We start from the raw sequence: 18,580 nt of genomic DNA on the forward strand, positions 1-18,580 counted from the left end.
AGTAAGTGCCGGAAAATTACACTCGCAGGGCTTTTTGGTGTTTGTGTGAAATGGACGGACGGATAGAAGAGAAGCCGTCTCATCCCGGCGTCTTCTGACCGTCTTTTTGTTTTGGTTCCCGTCTTCTCCGTCTCCTTCCTGGCAACGGGACATTTTTCCTGACTTCGTTCCTGACGACGTCGTTTCAAAGAGAACCGTCCTCGGAGACGACTGGAATCCAGACGGACGAGTCGATGAGTTTTTCCGCGTCCGTTCAACCGCCTCTTCCTCCCGTTTTTGTGGATCTTACCTTCGGAGATCTCGTTGTTCTCCTCGGCGGCGCCGCCGCTCTCTCTCCTCTGGGACTGTGGCGCTTCGACGGCCGATCGATGAGCTGGGAGAAAAAAACAACAACGCAAGAAGCGTCAAGAGTCGACCGAAAGAAAATGCTTGGACGCGGGAAGAAAAACTGAAAATACCAAGAATGGAATCACGGAGAATTAATACCAGAAACTGTAAAAACTAATTACGGAAAGAAACATCTTTACTTTGATTAATTCAGCCTCTCAGAGAATCGATGGTTCGACTTCCACTGGAGTTTTTTTAGCGTCCGGTGCCGACACAAAACGTTGCCGTTCTTCGGTTGACATTTTAAAGTGTTGCTATAGTTTTTCCAGCAATGCAACAACAACAAAACATCGTTCAGTCACTTCAGGAAGTCTCAATAATGAATACAAAATTCAACCAATGCTCTGCAATATTTGCAGGTGAATGTAAAAGACACAAAATGTATCTGCCAAAAAAAGGTCAGAGAGGATGAGTATTTTTTTTTATTTTTTTTTTCTCTACGGTAAAGGAAGTGACGGGGTTTATGGGAAACGAGGTCGAGTACGAGTTTTCACTTTGTTTCTGTGCATGCAGTCCGTGCTGAATGAATGTGATTTTAAAAAGGATTTAAAGCTTTCATTTCATCTTGTTATTCGTCACGTTTAGGACCTTTTTTTTGTAACTTTGATTCAAAAAGGAAACAGAAAGGTTAAAAACTAAAATACTTCCAGTTGTTTCAGTGATATGCAAGCTGCTTATTATACACAAGACTCTCTATTAGGTAGAAGTAAAAAAAAAAATGTTCTGTTTACTCGGGAGTTTTTGACCAGTAATTCAACTTTACCCTCGAAAAAAAAACCTAGCAATTTCATTGCAATTTTTTAGAAAAGCTGCTGCAAAATTTCAGCATTTTGATCACAATAATAAAAAAAAACAACATCCAGGAGGGACAAAATTAATGTTATAAAATGAAATTTCTTGACATTTTTTATGATTTTATATACGCTCAGCACCTGCCCTTTCAGAATAAAAGCCTGTCTTGTTTTCCAGCAGCACCACCGGGTGAGTAAATCTGAGCTGCTGGAAGTCAGAGACTGAAACTGAAACTCTCACAGAACATCCTTGAAGGTGAAAGCTCAAGGTGATGAAGCATCGTCCATCAGAAGAGGAGGAGGAGGAGGAGGAGGAGGAGGAGGAGGAGGAGGAGGAGGAAGAAGTGTCTCACCTTCGTGTTTGGCCTGCAGAGGTTTGCTCTCCCGCCCGCCGCTGACTGCGGAGATCTTGAAGTTGTATTCCTTCGACGGGTCGAAGTCTTCGATGAGCAGCTTGGCCTCCTGCTTCGATACCGGAACCACCTTCTGCTCTCCACCTGCCGCGGGGGGGCGAGAAAACAGCAGCAGCACACTCAGCAGCTGTAGTCTGATGATGATGATGATGATGATGAAATATATGAAATTTATTGGGGTTTTTCAAGTAGAGAAAAAAACTGTAAAACTTTCTGCAATTTTACAGAAACAAAATTACTTAAAACTCCACAAATTTATTTGCAATTTTTGAGAAAACCAAACATTCTAAAATTGTGATGCAAAAATCGCAACAAAAGTTCATAAAATCCTGGAGGGACTGTTCTGGTTTTCCTCACCACCAAAAGTCTTTTACCATTGTAGAAAAAATAAAGAACAGTTTTTGCTCTCTACAAATGCGAATACAATTTTATGAATACTTTTTAAGAAATTGTGTATTATATGGTCATCTTTTTCCACTGAGATTTCAGGGAGAATTTCACCGCTTCATCTGAGAGTGAGGAACAACTTGACTTCTAAGACCATGTTGAGAATTAAAATGACAAAAGATATCGAAATCGATCCTTCACTACTGCATCGTTTCAGAAATCTGCTGCTTGAAGGACAAAACTGCCTTTTTTTTTTTTAAATAGTTTTTGGACAACATTGGCTCTAAGGGACACGTTCATTACTGCTCTCCATCTCTTCAGGAGAAATGCTGCTCAGAATAAATAAAAGATAAAACTAACATCAAGCTGCTGCTTTGAACATCTTTCAAAGCAGTTTGTTTTAACAGCTTGAAATGTTTGAAGCGCCTCGTTTCAAAGAAAACACCCTCTATTGTCTTTTATCCGGCTTCCATTGTGGCGCTGTCCTTGTAATTAAAGTAGGTGGGTTTTTTTCAGAATAATTTAACATCGTCTGGCAGGAACTCTAAAGTGACAATCGGATGACTTCGGTAATCTCCGCGTAATTACGTCGACAGAAATTCACTCGCGGCATCTGTTTTAGCAGCGTTGAAGATGAACAGAGAGAAGAGGACTCTCAAACTAAACTTTTTTTTTATCCCTGAAGGAGCAATTACACCTGCAGCCTGAACTCAGAGGTCCTTCAACGGGAAACCGAAGTATTTCAATGTTTCAGACCAGCATTATATGGATGAATATCGTTGAGGAATCTGCAGTAAATTTAAAGAAAGTCCCAAAGGACACTGACAGACCGTGAAATTTAACTTAATATTATCACAAGTCTCTTCCCTTCCCGTTTCCTCTGATAGGACCACAGACTGGATATAAAAGAGTTCGTAGCTTCAGGTCTGAAAAATGGATCCAATGCAGAAGTGTCTTCAGCTGCAATACCAGCGAGTGCCACTAGAGGTCGGCTCCAAAAAGCCTCCGGCTCCATAGACTCCCATTCAACTTCTCTCATCAAATCCAAAGTGAATAAAATGTGTCCATCAGTTATCTCGGTGTTGTTAGCTAAAGTCACTCCTTCTTATTAGTTTTCTGGAGGTCCATCTGAAAATAATCCCTCATTCATTAGAAAAGAAGATTCAAGAAGACCTGTTTTTGGGGGCGTGTCTGTTTGATTGACAGGCATGTGGTGCAGTCAGGTTTGTCTGTTTACGCTCTCGTATCATGTCAAGTCTAATTTATAGTTTCAAGTGTCTACATAAAAAAAATTTTTTTAAATTATAATTTTTAGAGAAATTTAGGAAAAGTAAAAAAATAGTTAGAGGATGTAAATTTCTTTAAAACAGTTTTGTAGGAAACGCTCCGAAATGTGTTCGTGCCGATAACTCTGACCGGGACGGTGGATGTCGACCGAACACCTACACAACATCACTCTCTGCAGACTCAAAGAAAAAAAATGAAGATTTTCTAGATCTGTGAAAAGTGTCTTCAGACACAATCTTCTGACAGAAAATCGAAGAGCGAGTTCGCCCCTCTGGCGTCGTAGACTGAAGAGAGGGAAGATTAGCGTTTTATTAACACCTGAGGCGACGGCGGCTCGTCATGGCGAAAACAGAACAAACAGTAAAAAAATAAAGGTTATATAAACCCAGAGGCATGAGCAATAAGGACTGGAAGTAACATTCAAATCTGAAAAAAAAAAAAATGTGTTCGGCGTCTAATCCTGCCAAATCTGCAGCCGTACGTTTGGCAGGAGTCAGCAGTTTTTTGGACTGGTTTCTACTTCCTGGCGTTGACAGAGTCTGTCGTGTCCACAGATATCGACGGAGAAGTCCGAGATCATCGGAGCAACACATGCCGATCGGTTTAATTCAGCTTCAGATCAAAGACATTTCAAAAAAAGTGCTTTTTGTGTGTGAGTCACTTTTCTTTCCTGCGTTGCTTCATTTTTTTTTATTTAGATGTTTCACTGTTGCTACAGAACAAATGTTCCAGTTGAGATTAATAAATCTTTTACCTGTCGGCCACCGAAAGACAATTTCTTTTCAAATATAATTTCCAGCAGCTGCTTCCACAAAATGACTGGCAGCGAAAAAAAAACAAAAAAAAAGAATGTGCTGCAGCACTTTATTTTTTTAAACAGTATTTAGTTCTTTGAGCTTTTCAGTGACAAAAAACGTGTCTTCAAGTATGGAAGTCGAGAACGACGTTCTTTTATTTTTTTTTTATGCCATTTCATCAAGAAAACAAAGTTAATTTTCTCTAATTTATCTCTTAATTATAAGAAGAACAAAAAGCAGATTTTCCCAAATTGATTTGTTTTGAGGTATAAAAACAAAGTAGTTTGGGTAAAATAAATGCCGACGTTTAACAATGTCACGTGTTAAATTTACACAGCTTTTCGTCATGGCAACGGTAAATGTGGGTTTTTCAAAACTGTGGGCGGAAACAGGAAGCAACTCCGAGTCGTAGAAACGTAGCTGCGAGTCGGGATAAGCTACGCCAATAAAAGACCTACGAAGTAACGTTTTTTTTTGTGGTTTGAATTGACTGTGAAGTAAACATTCAAAAATACTTTGGGAGAACTGAATGTTGCTGGTTTTAAAAACGATGTCTGAACACCTCGGAGATAAAGTTTATTATTATTATTATTATTATTTAAGTTTAGCTTTTAGCTCCATTTTCGATTCATTGCAAAAATTGCAGATGCACCTTTAGCAGCGATCCGAAAAAACCCCACTGAACTCACCAAACTTCGTACAGGTATTTCTGAAGGTTACTGCTTCCTGCTGCTTCGTGCACGCCGCGGTGCTTCTTACGTTCACGTGCAACGGGAGCGTACGCCGAACTTTCTCATCCAGCTTTCCTACAGATTTGTTCCTCTTATCTTCTTTAGTTTTCTTTCCTGTACGTGGGTTTATGAAACTCCTTGTACACCTGGACTTGGCAAATGAAAACGATTCTGACTGTTTCACGTCCCCAGAATCTCCAGCTCGCCTCCAGACACCTGTTGACTGTGACCTCGGACTTATTAACAACTTCACGGCGCGGCCAATAAGCGGGAAAGTCTTGTGTTCCTCAAATTAAAAATGGATCCCACCCACACTTATAGCAGCTGCTATCTAGAACAGTCAGTCTGGATCAGACTGACTGAAGTGCCGTCTGATAGTGATTAATAAAAGGCGCTCTTTGATCTGTTATTTTCATCTTAAATTAGATGCTGTAGTTATTTATTTAATCCACCTTTAGTTTTCTCGTAATTATCTCAAAATAACGTCAATAAATTTAATAGCTTCTCTAATTAAGACAATTTTAATTACATTCAATTATCATCTGGGCGTAATAACTTTGCAGAGACCAGCAGTGACGTCACCCGTTGGTTGAACGTCCGTTACGAAGCCTCCAGTTCAGATTCTGTCCGTCACCATCTCGGAGCGGTTTGGAGCAGGAAGTGACCATATTTGGATGAGCTGGGGGAGGAGCCAGCGGTGGATCTGACGGATCTGATCGGAAACCTGACGGTACTACGTCCCGCCCACCGATAGCTGTAACCTGACTGCACCACAGGCCTGTCAATCAAACAGACACGCCCCCAAAAACAGGTCTTCTTGAATCTTCTTTTCTAATGAATGAGGGATTATTTTCAGATGGACCTCCAGAAAACTAATAAGAAGGAGTGACTTTAGCTAACAACACCGAGATAACTGATGGACACATTTTATTCACTTTGGATTTGATGAGAGAAGTTGAATGGGAGTCTATGGAGCCGGAGGCTTTTTGGAGCCCACCTCTAGTGGCACTCGCTGGTATTGCAGCTTCAGCATCGGTCAAACTTTTCTGACCAACGTCCTTTTTCATTCAGTCTGCATCTTTTTCCAAACTTTGTCAGAATGAGTCACGTCTGGGAATCAATGAAAGCGTCCAACTGAGCAGCGCAAACAAATGAATTCCTCTGTTCCAGAAAATGAACTCGCCGCTCCCTCATTACAGTCCCAGCGATACGAGCGGCCGTCACTCACTCCCTTCACTTCCACTCACTCAGATCAGATACGTCTCTCCCAAACTGAAGCTCTTCCCGAAGGGGACGCGTCGCAGAGCGAGCCGTGGGGGCTCGTCTCCGAAACGAGGCCATCCTGCTTTTTAGTGAAAATATCAAGCGTCTTTGAATAACTGCCGGCGAAGCTTTTTCTGAAGGGCACGAGAACGAGGACGTACGTCACGTGACCGAAGACCGACAGAAAAATAGAAGCGGTGGTTTATCCCCCCAAAACATGAAGAAGCTTGCTTTTCTTCCCGCCACCTTTTTACCTCTCGGTTATCTGTAGCCAACCTCCCTCTCCAGCTCCGTCCCTCATCCTTTGCCCTCCAGCATCTCCCCTCTTTTTTATATCCCCGTGTCCCTCCATCTGTCCGGGGGGGGGGGAGGGGACACCTTATCTGACATTTTCCCTCCTTTACTGAGACACACCAGAAGCTGTAAAAAATACCAACCAACCCTGGCAGCAGCGGCGCCGGCAGGAGAGTCCGACTTCACTGGTCAAATTCAGAAACTTCTGGCTTCGCTCATTTATTCAAACAGAATCGAGACCATTAATATCTTCAAATGTTCCGACTCTGCGGCGGCTTTTGGCAAAAAAAATTGCGACGCGGTGTTTTGAAAAGGTTTCGTGTGATTTCTTCATCAAAGCTTTTAATGAGGAACTTTATTGGTTGAATTTGCTTTTATTATTGGCATGAACAGGTTTCGGTTCCACAGGTGGTCTTGTTACGTGAACACGAAGGAACGTGCCCCTGCTGGTCACCTCAGGAAGCTGCATCACCACATATCCACAGGAACTCTGTTCGGGGAAACGCTGCATCTGTTTTTGAACATCGGGCTGTCAAAGTTTTTGGACCTTTTTAGCAAAAACCCGATTAAAAGCAACTCCGACTGGCCGACATCGTCTTAAAGGTGCAGCGCTGTAGTTTTGCTGACGGCTACGAAAAATACGACGCAACGGACCATCAACAAACAGACGCAGGAGTTAATAAGCCAACGCCAACCAATTTGAAAACACACTTCTTTGACCTCATTTTTGTTTTAATTAGAAGAACCGTTGGTTCTTGTGGGGAAAAAACGATTCCTCTGAAGTTGTAGGAAGAAAAGTTGACACCAAGTTGCGTTAGCTTTTTAGGTAGCCGCCGTTATCGCTAACTTTTCCCCCAAATTATCATTAAAGAAATGTCAACACCGATATCGCTCGGTTGTTGTTGCCGAGCGTCCGCAGTGAGATAAAAGTTCATTTCCATCCACCTCTACGGGCGCTCGCCTTCGTCTGAGAACCTTTTCATTTTAACAGCTGCACCTTTTTCCCGCCGCAATAAGACATCTCTGCGGCGACGTCTTCCTCGGAGGGAAAAAAGGAACAGACGAGGAGGAAGAGTTTATGGACAACGTGACGAACTGAAGCTTCAGTTTCACAACGATGAAACAGAGCAGTTCACAAAGGTGTGTTTTCTACCTCCAACGAGCAACACGGTCTTTCTAAAGACAACTTCAACTCGTTATTTCCTGTTTTAATCCAGTTTGAACTTTTAACTCCAAAATGAGTCACGCCTAAAGAACGAACCTCCGATCACGCAGACGTCGTTTATTCTGAGTTCAATCAGAACGCAGCAGTTCTGCAGCTCCGAGGTTTTCACAGCTAAAAATAAAAGAACCTGTCGAAACTTTAATTTGGCTTGTAACATCTCGTTCCTCTCTTTATGTCACACCGTGTGCTTTATAAACTAATCCCACTATAATCACAACGTGACTCAAATTGAAGGCTTTGCGGCGCTGCATCATTACGAACGATAACCGCGTTTCCGCTCGCTGACTCGTCGCTCTGTCACTATAATTAACTGTCAATCTGACTGAGAGCGGTGAAAACAACATCGTCCTTTCTACGCTGCCGCTGCTTTAAAGCTGAACTCTCTCAGAAAGTCTCACGGCGATGAAGCGACGAGCTTCTGAGGGACGTCCAACGTCTCAAGAGGGGGCGGAGCTTCACCGTCCAAAGACCAAAGAAGAAGAAGAAGAAGAAGAAGAAGAAGAAGAAGAAGAAGAAGAAGAAGAAGACGCGTCAGGACAGGAGACACCAGGTGGGTTTTCTTTGACGTCGGCGGTGGTTGTGTCACCGTGAAATTCTTCCCCACAGAGTCAGACTGTCGACACCGAGTTCTACCGGGAACCTTCTGAGGGGAAAACATTCGCTGAAAAAACGGTGGCGCCATGGCAACAGGGTTGTCCAACATGACAACACGCCCGCTCAGACGGCGATAAAAACGTTGGAGCTTCTCGCCCTCATCAAGGTCGTAGCTCCCGAAAGGGATTTCGAGCAAAACTATTTGATTTTTCTTCGAATGTTGTTTGTTATTTAACGCCGGCTGGCGGCCAGCTTTTAGACGCATTACCGCCACCTTCTGACGGGAGCAACGCATTACAACCTGGCGCCGGTAAAAAAAACAAACTGGAAAATAAAGAAGAACAAAAGTGGCACGTGCCATTCAATTCAGATTATTAAGAGTATTGGTGATCCGTCGCTACTCCCGACCAACTCTACTCATCAGATTTGACTTCCTCTCCGTTTCCCCCAAAAACGTTCAGGGAGCGTTCAACGCGTCGGAGCGGTGGATCTACTTCTACTTTCGTCCTCCATCACCGGTCTTAAACGGGTCACCATCAGGTCCTCGCTCATCTGCTGGCAGCGACACCTGAAGTGGATCCAGCTACTTTCACAACAGAACTTCCCGGCTCGTCTCGTCCGGAGCCGAAGCCACGACGACCTTCAGCGAGCCCGAAGTGTTTCGCAAAGCGTCTCGAAGCCTTCGCCGACTGTTGGTTCACTCTACAACGGTGTGACTGTTACGTTACTGCCGAGGAGCCCTCGAGCCAGACGACCCCCGGTTTCTCCAGACAATTCCTCGTCACATTTCTCCGGGAGAAATCCAGTTCCGACGACTGAAACCTCGAACGAAACCGTCGGGCTCGTTTGTTTTTGTAATTTTCTGATCTGCTGCAGCTCCGTTATTCAAAATCAACCGACGAAGCGCAGACGTGAAATGTGCCGGTTCACTTTTGCCAAGTTTGTCTGTAAATTCTTAAGACAAATATCAGCTCACTCACACTTATTAAACTGGAAAAGGTTACAGGAAGAGAAATCAATATTGTATTGATACACAGAGGCAGAGTATGAATACATTATTATAAAAATAGAAAAATGTAATTCATGATTAGTCTGTAGTCTCTTTCTAAAGGTCTAATTACTGCATGAATTCAGATTTATGTTTCTTTTTCGACTATAAATCAGGTTTAGCTGCCAAATGAACAATCGGTCTACGGAGAAATGCGCACAGTTTCGTATTCAGGAAATGTGCCGTTTGGACTTCCTTAAGTTTGCGATGTCACAACCGGTGTCCGCCCTCATCGCAGCACCACTGTCCAACCTTTCATCGGGAAGATACAAACTAAGTGGCTAACAAGCTACAAGGCCAAAGAAGAAGAAAAACGGAGATCAAGACTGCGAATGAAACACCAAAGAAAGTGTAAAGGACTGGACCTTTAAAGACGCCTGAGGAGATTCCTGATAAAAGCAAAGCAGCATTTCTGAAAAGAGGATTTGCGCGGCGGATCGTCTCACCTGGCCGCGTGGAGTAAACCACCTTGTAGCTTTCGAACTCTCCCTTCGGTTCTTTCCACGACACGTGCAGCTTGTCGGCGCCCTGCACTTTGGCACGAAATCTCCGTGGCGACGACACTGGACAGAGAAACAAGAAGAGAGGAAGCTTTACACAATAACGGTCGGTTCCCCCAAAACATCCTGTAAAAATCTGCATGATGAATGAATGAATACAAATAAACCCTCTCGTCATGCACCATCCTTTTCTCCAGTATTTTCATCGTTAATCCGTGAGAGGGGTTAACGTCCATAACTATGGATGGAGGTCAATTTTCAACGTTCACGTTTTTAAATGATGTCAATCAATCCGTTCAGGAGGTTTTTTTTTTTGTGATATAAAATGTTTGATTTTGAAGCGGATTTTTCTAAAAAGTTGTGAGTTTTATGTGCAAAAATTAGAAAAAACAAAAAGATTTTTTTTTTTAGCACACTTCCTTTCAGATAACATGACGCCGAAACGCAGCTCAGATGTCGGGACTTCCACCTTCTACCTTTACGAGGGCTTTTTGTGATCTAAGATGTTTGATTTTGGGCGGATTTGTCTGAAACATCACGATGTCATTTGTGGAGTTTTAAGTCGTTTTTTTACATAAAATTGCGTGAATTCAAAAAAATTACAAGTTGAGAACGAAGAACTTGATTTCTTTTAAGCGCTAGCTGATAAAAGAATAAATGTAATAATTTCCTGTGAAAACATGCAGCATATCACAGAAATGTGAATTATTATTAAATAATGTTTTATTCTGAAACCACGTTTCCTGCCTCGCCACTTCCTGTTTTTCCGCGTGTTAGTTTTTATGTTGCGATGGGGAAACAGCAGCAAGGCCGTTCTTTGCGTTAATAAAGGGAGTTTTAATTCAAAAGACTTATTTGATGTCGTTAATACTTTCAGCACAGCTTTTGTTGACAAAATGTTTTGCGAACCCCAAAAAAAAATTATTCTCCGGAAATTTTTAACAAATATTGAGAAGTTTGCTTGAATTTGCGTTAATTATTGCGATCGCAGGATTTCCGGGAGGCCGGTGGACACTCTTCAGCTTCACGTGTACACCAAGTCAAACTGCTGCTCTTAAAGCGACAGGAACTTTTGTTTAATTTCTCTAGCGAGTCAGGAAGCTTGGGCTCTCACGATCGTTTTTTCCTGACGCAGGTTTTCGCTGACTCTGCTCTGCGTCTGTTTTCCCTCCAACGCGCTCGTTCACAGAACCCCGACCGTGACTGAGCTAAGTTAGATTGAACTCCCTCCAGAGTTATGGCGGCGGCGGCGAGGCGAGGCGCTCGCTCCATCTGTGTTTTTAAAACAGTCAGGAAGAGGAGAAGAAAAGAAAAGAAAACATTTCAATAACTGAAAAACAGAAGGATGAATTGTATCTCATCCAAGTGGAGGATACACATCAGGAGAGATTAGCTCGCACAGATGTCACAGAAAAAAATTTAAAAAAGCCCCCCGCAAAAACAGTCCTATCCTCCTCCTCTTCGTCATCCTCGTCTTCATCACCTGCCGACGAGCCGGCATTGTGCTTCCACTTAACCGTCGGCATCAAAGCGACGCCGCTGCCTGTCATCCTGATTAGCTGTTGGTCCAACTGTCCCCAGGTGTCCTTCTGCACAGATCTCATTTTCTTTCCTTTCATTTTTTTAAATTTTTTTATTTATTTCCTTTGATATTCGCCAGGGGTGAGAGGAGGTTGACCAAAAGGAGTGAATGTGACTGGAAGGAGAAGGAAGACGAGAAGAAAAACAAAGAACAAAAAAAGAAAAAGAAAAAGAAGAAGAAAGGCCACTGGAATAGCATCTGTGAACTATTCCTGTCCTCAGCAGGAACATCTCCAACACGAGATCCAGCGTATCAGGTCCACTTTAACAACGGCCTCGACCAGCGGACCGACCCGGAGGGAGGACGACCACGTACGGAGCGCCGGAGGGGCCAAACAGAGAAACAAAATGTCATCGTGCTCACGACTTGTAAGTCGAAGTTTAGCATCTCGTGGCCACGATTTCATTATTTTTCTCTCCATGGCCACTTCTGGGCTACGTCACAACACACTGCGTTACAGGAACTGTTTGGTTTTTTTGCAGGTAGTTGAGTGTGATGGTATTTCAGTCAGCGGTGTTGTCGTGTTTTCCCATTAGAGACTCGGGTTAAAACGCTGGACGAAGCTGTCGTAAAGCACCGCGATGCCAGAAACCACATTTCAAGGGTCAACAACCATGACGCGGCACCCTATCATTTCCACACCAGCCAGATCCCAAATAACACACATGTATGTAGAAGCGACACATTCCCCAGTTTACGTTGGTTCACTATGAAGAAAATAAAAAAGGAGAAGCCATGGGATGGAAAATGAAATGTGCAACCCACAAACTTGGTTTGTGTTTGTGTGCTCGTTATGAGGTGAGCCATCTGCTGCCGCCGACTTCTTTAAATACCTCCACGGTGACTGACGCCCGAGAGCCATAAACAAAGAGGCTTCCTAAGAGCGGTTCACTCAAAACAACTAAATGATTTAGAAAATGCACTTTTTTTTTTAGAAGTTCATTTTATTTGTTTCCACTGCTGTTTTTTCTGCACCGACGTGGCGACTCCGGATGTAACGGCACGCTCCAACGTAAACGGATCGATTACTCCTGACAGACAGCTCTGGGAAGGAGGAAGTGTTTTGTTGTTTTGCATCTCTATGCAGCGTTTTGAGTGAACCGCCTCTCTATGCATGCAAAAGAAAAACTCCTCATGTAGGTATGCAAAGAAACTTGAGTTCAGCACAGGAAGGATAATCCTGATTTCAAATGGAGAGGATGTGAAGCCGGCGCATTCCACAGCAGGCAAAATATATTTATATACAAACACACATAAGGAATACTGTACCAATGATCTCACCGACCTGGGGATGAGAGCGAGGGCTGCATGGCATTTCAGCTCAGGGTTTAGCTCTCTGTCTCGGAGACAAAGGACGCTGCTCAAATCCCAAATGATTGGAGAAGCAGGTTTTTCCCACCTCTCTGTTTGTAGTGTAGTTGTGTTTCCTGCGTGAGTGCATCCACATCTGCACGTGCGCGCATGAATTACTGTCCAGCTGGAAACGAGTGTATTCTGATGTTTACACAGAGAAAAAAAAGTCTCTGCACTTTATTCCGCGGAGCTTTGGTTGGTTGGTTGGTTGGTTGGTTGGTTGGTTGGTTGGTTGGTTGGTTGGTTGTTTTGTCTTTTTTTTTTTTCCCCACACGTCTCTATAGAAACCTGCCGGTTCCTTTGCAGCACCACATAAACAGTATGCACACACACACACACACACACACACACACACACACACACACACACACACAGAAAGCCACAGATCTTCCCTGTGAGACTGCATTCTCACTCAGAGACAAGTATTGGATGGTGAGTAAAGAGAAAGAAATAAAGCCTCGCCAGTGGAGACGGGAACTTAATTCTCATGAATTTTTCATGGAGTTTTCTGTGCAAACAGCCGAGCAACGTCGACGTCGGCGTCGACGTCCGTCACACCGGCCGCGACTTGTTCGGCAAGACGGGGAGCGCAAAAGTTTTGAGTGCATTTCAAATTATTAGCGTGAGCAGACTGAGGTGGCAGCGTTCGGTGAACGGACGGCACACGACCACAAAACTCAAGGGAGGACGGAACGGTTTTTTCCTCGACTTGCAGCCGCTTTTCGTTTGTAAGAAAAGGACTCAGAGAACCCGTGTTGTTATCGCTCAGACCAGACTCTCTGAAGGCAAAACACTGCAAGCAATAACATTGTTTTTCCATGTATTTTTCCAGCATACATATCTAGGTGTTTAAATTGTTGTACATTTTTTAGTATTTGCATCTGTAGATTTGCCCTAAATTCACCAAAAGGGAGAACATATCAAATGTAATATAAATCAGGTCATGAATGGTCGGAAAATCCTGAAAATCCTGCAGCAGTCATAAAAAAAAATGAATTTCACCAAGTTTTTTTGGAATAAAATGTTAAATAATTTAAGTTATGAATGATGTATGAACAAATCCTTTTGTAAAAACCTTCAGAATCCACATGGGAATAAAACTGGAAAGTTTGGTGGGTATGAGTGCAACTGAATTGGAGGTTCTTTTTAAAAACTTATTTTGAGAAAATTGCCTTTAATTGTTGGATAAAATAGTTCAACGCCGTCTTCTTCTCAAACTTAAAGTGAGAAATCTCCACTTCAGAAGCACTTAGACACAACTAACGTTCCTGGTTCATTCTAATCTATATTCTGAAGGTTTCTACTGACGGGTTTGTTCATTCATCATTCATAACCCAAATTATGCAACATTTTATTCCTACAAATATGTCAAAATTCTCTTCTTTTTTTCCAATGATGGCTGTTGGATTTTCAGTATTTTTATTTTATCTATGGAGAGATTAAAAGAGATAAACGCAAACTCTAATGTGTCAACAAAATGAAACAAAAACTTTTTATCCAAACTTTGGATTTCTGTTCTGGGAATCTATGCAAATATTATTATTGTAAAACCAAAAATTCAATGCTGTAATAAAAGTAAAAAAAAGACAGGAAAGTTTCAAGGTGATTAAAGATGATGACCACGGTGTGACAGTAGGCCAAAGGTTAAATGTTTCGTTGCTTTACACCACAGAACAGGTAGAGGGCGCAGTTCTTTTACGAGTAAACTACAGCAAAAGGTTTATAGTGGATGAAAAAAAACACTTTTATCTTCTTCATGTCAACATTTTGGAGCCAGTTTCCACGTCTGCTTGTATTTCCACAACCTCTGATCATCTTCACTGGAAGAACAAACTGTTCAGGTGCGACCTAGAAAGCCAGAACGGCGCCGACGTCTCACCACATTCCCCTTCGCCTGTTTCCCCTGCAGGTCCAGATATCTGCGCACACTCCCTGTTATTTCAGAGGGAAACAACCAGGAGAAGCCTCCACACGGCCTGCGACGACATCTTCTTTGACCTTTGAATCCTTTTAAACAAGGAACGTGTGACAGGTGTCGAGTTAAAACAGTAACGTAAGAAGACTTAAGTGATTACCAAATAACAGCTCAGAAAAACCCCGTAAACAAAAGTGTCTCTGTGGATCCCGGTGACGAAGGTTTGTTTCCCGCTCCGTCAGCTGTCGCCGCGCAGCTGAGAAACTTCTAAATGAAGTCGGCGCCGAGGCCGAGGCTCGGCGCCAGCTCGGCGCCGTGGCCGAGGCTCGTCGCCGTGGCCGAGGCTCGTCGCCGCGGCCGAGGCTCGTCGCCGGGTCGTCGCCGCGGCCGAGGCTCGTCGCCGCGGCCGAGGCTCGTCGCCGGGTCGTCGCCGCGGCCGAGGCTCGTCGCCGCAGCCGAGGCTCATCGCCGGGTCGTCGCCGCGGCCGAGGCTCGTCGCCGGGTCGTTGCCGTGGCCGAGGCTCGTCGCCGTGGCCGAGGCTCGTCGCCGCGGCCGAGGCTCGTCGCCGGGTCGTTGCCGCGGCCGAGGCTCGTCGCCGCGGCCGAGGCTCGCGCTCTACGGCCTCCTCGCTGAGGAATGCTGCGTTCGCTTCCAGTTCACTCGCCCTGCGGCCAAAAAGCTCTCAGCCGTCCTCGCCGTGACGGAGTTACTGCGCTGCAGTAGTTCAGCGGAGCCGATAACTCTGCAGACGGACAAACGTCTACTGAAGGTTAACCGATTTTACAAGTAACAAACCCAAATATTTGCTGGTTTGAACTTGTTCTGGAAAAAAATTAAATAAAAGCTGCAAATCCTCACGACTAATAAAAGTGACAAAGTAAATATCTCAAAGTCTTAGCACCATGTTCAGACCAAACGTTCATGATGAAACTATGCAACATCCTGAAAGCTGCAAGTTTAAACCGAAGCAACCAGACGGACGGTGGAACATCGCCACGGCAACTCTCTGTTTTAACTCCCGGGCTTTTTCCAACATAATTTGTAACATGTAGAATAGTTGAATACAAACGCCACAGTGACCTTTGACCTCCAAGTTCTAACTCCGTTCATCCGTGAGTCCGAGGGAACGTTTGTGTGTTAAACGTCCACCCTTTTGTTAAATTGTTCCTCACCTTGATTAAAGCAACGTAGATTTATATAAAAATATACGATAAAAGATGGATCTTGAAGAGCAGGCATTCTTTCACCTCCTCAAACCAACCTGTGGTTATCGTCATCGTCTGGGTTGGCTGATTATCCCACACCATGACCTTTCACACCCCTAATCTAGTGTTTATGGTATGGCCCGGGTTCAGCTGGCGTACCGAGTGCGTGGTTACGGAAGCAGCTCTTGTTTTTGAGCAGTTTTTATCCTGCGCTGGCCAAAGAAAAACTAAAAAAACCTCTGAAATCCAGCCGGTAGCTGAAAATAGTGTCTGACGGTGTCGCAGTAGAAACATAGAAACAGAAACCGACTCGACACCGACTCCATAAGATAGTTCAACGCCGTCTTCTTCTCAAACTTAAAGTGAGAAATCTCCACTTCAGCAGCACTTCGACACAACTAACGTTCCTGGTTCGTTCTAATCTATATTCTGAAGGTTTCTACCGACGGGTTTGTTCACTCATCATTCATAACCCAAATTATGCAACATTTTATTCCTACAAATATATCAAAATTCATTCATTCATGCCTCATTTGCATATTTCAAACCCCTAATCCAGTGTTTATGGTATGAACCTGGACTCAGCCCTGATGCGTGGTTTTGGAAGCAGCACTTGTTTTTTTTAGTAATTTTATCCTGCGCTGCCAAAACAATCTCTGAAATCCAGCCAGCAACAACAACAACAACAACAACAACACGTCTGACTGTGAGCTCACAGCAGAAACATCTATCTGTTAGCGGGAGTCGACGCCGACGTGACACCCGACACGGCCGGGACCTCCCTTGTAATGAGGCACGACTCATTTCACCACGTCGAGAACGGGAATCCCGATCGTTTTACATTCCTGGAGGAAGAGAAGAGGTTTGCCGTTAAAGGCGGTTAATGACGCTAAAGGAGGACTCGCCTCTCGCTAATGAGGCAATAAGTGAGGTTATGTATTAATTATGGAACGAAAATGAAAGAGGGGGGATGTGAACACGTGGGAGTGACAACAGAAAGAAAGACCAAAAAAAAGGATGTCAGACATAATTAGAGGAAGAGCTGCAGACGCCGAGGAGCTCGGACAGGAAGTTAGCTGACTGGAGGTTCAACATCAGTAACCCTGAGAGGAATTCAAACAATACAAAAATTGAATAAAACACTTTTTCTTTCAGGGCAAAGCTGCACATCGACATCACGTCACGCTGCGTTTCCACCACAAGAGGGCCACACTGAGGTTCACCGAATCGGGCCGAAGGTCGTCGCGCTGCGCAAATCAGAAGAGTTTACTCCGTCGACTTCCTGTTTTAGTCCTATTTCCTTCATTTTCTTTTTTTTTTTTTTTTGCTTTTAGCAAAGAGACTTTACAGCCATCGGTGGGCAGGACGTAGTATCGTCACGGTTTCCAATCAGATCACTGACTCCTCCCCCCTAGCACGTCCAAATATGGTCACTTCCTGCTCCAAACCGCTACCGAACTAGCAAATATGGCGCCAGACAAAAATCTGAACTGGAGACTTCGTAACGCTCACAAACCAACGTGGTGACGTCACTGTCGGTTTCCTGGATCGGGGACTTTGCAACGCCAAACAAGCCAGAGACCGTTACGTCCGTACACGGCGGACAGAAAGAAAGAAAGAAAGAAAGAAAGAAAGCATGGGGGCGGAGCCAATTCCGTTTTGTCCCACTTTTAACTCAGAATCAGCAAAGTCGCGACCTCCTCGATTGTCGCCGTGATTATTGTCTACGTCAGTCAAAGCCAGACGTTATGAATATATCCTCGTCTGACAGGCGCGCCCTCTAGTGGAGTCCTCCAGTAACACACGCAGAGCACAGAGGCGTTTGAAAAGCAAAGCAGATCTCCGGGCCTCTTAAGTGGGTAAAAACCCCTCCTCAGGCCTCGTTGACCCCCCCCCCCCCCCCCCGCAGTGGGAGGTACTTACCTTGGCCTCGCGCAGGCTGAGGGAGCACGCAGACGAGGAGGAAGCCCAGCAGGCAGAGACTCGGTCGGACTGAGAAGTGCATCCTGCAGACCGGAGGACACACCTGAGACGGGAAGACACAATTACACCTTCTTGTACTTTTATTGTTGTAAATATTTCACCCAAAAAAACACATTCTTCCTGACAAAAACAAATAACCAAAGGATATATAAATTACAATGAAATGATCTGTTTTCTAGGAGTTTGATGGCGACACACAGGATCTGTGCATTCTCAAACAATGTGTGCATGGAGGTGAAGTAGCGGCTGCAACATCACTGTCACGTGCAGGTGAAGGCGTCAAAGCTGCAGGACGAACAAGTGAGATATTGATAAAGATTTGTATTCAATAACTGAATCAATAAAGCACATGCAACATCTAAAGAGTTCTGCAGCCAAACTTTTTTGAATTTCATCCCGTTTTTTATTCATTTATTTACATGCGTGACTATTACAACTTGTCTTTTTTCTTTGTCTTTTTTCACCGCGCGCCGTAATTAAGATGATTATTTGACGGTTAAACTGCCTCGTGCACCTCCAGAATAAAAATAGAAAATGAAATCAAAGACATGCAGAGGACATGAGATAAAAGGAGCTTCTCCAGGCTTGTTGTTGTTTTGTTGTTGTTGCACCGGATCAATCTCAGTATTAAAGATACAGCAGCGACTCAAGGCGCGCGCAGCCAACAAATATGATCCTTTTTTTTTAAAGACTTTCTGGTTTTATAGTAAATCGTGTGCGGCGGAAGTTTTCCTCAATTGAAACGAGCAGCACAGGTGAGGAGGCGTCACAGCCCCGCGTGCAGAGGGGAGACAGCCGGTGTGAGCGCGTGGGGTTCACTTAGC

At 44.1% G+C, this 18,580-nt stretch overlaps 1 protein-coding gene across 1 annotated transcript in view; it reads right to left on the reverse strand.

Moving 5' to 3' along the window:
- Positions 1 to 18,580, reverse strand: part of LOC138209848 (collagen alpha-1(XIV) chain-like) — a 118,595-nt gene that overhangs the window by 99,884 nt on the left and 131 nt on the right. Inside the window, 4 exon segments of the mRNA XM_069168640.1 lie at positions 290 to 373; positions 1,532 to 1,675; positions 9,664 to 9,780; positions 17,697 to 17,799. Of these exon segments, the coding sequence (XP_069024741.1) occupies positions 290 to 373; positions 1,532 to 1,675; positions 9,664 to 9,780; positions 17,697 to 17,778 (427 nt within the window). The 5' untranslated portion in view covers positions 17,779 to 17,799.

Source organism: Embiotoca jacksoni, unplaced genomic scaffold, assembly GCF_022577435.1.
Source record: "Embiotoca jacksoni isolate LCO1_2020_lvr unplaced genomic scaffold, fEmbJac1.0.p SCAF_41, whole genome shotgun sequence".
In the NCBI taxonomy this organism is placed as follows: Eukaryota; Metazoa; Chordata; class Actinopteri; family Embiotocidae; genus Embiotoca; species Embiotoca jacksoni.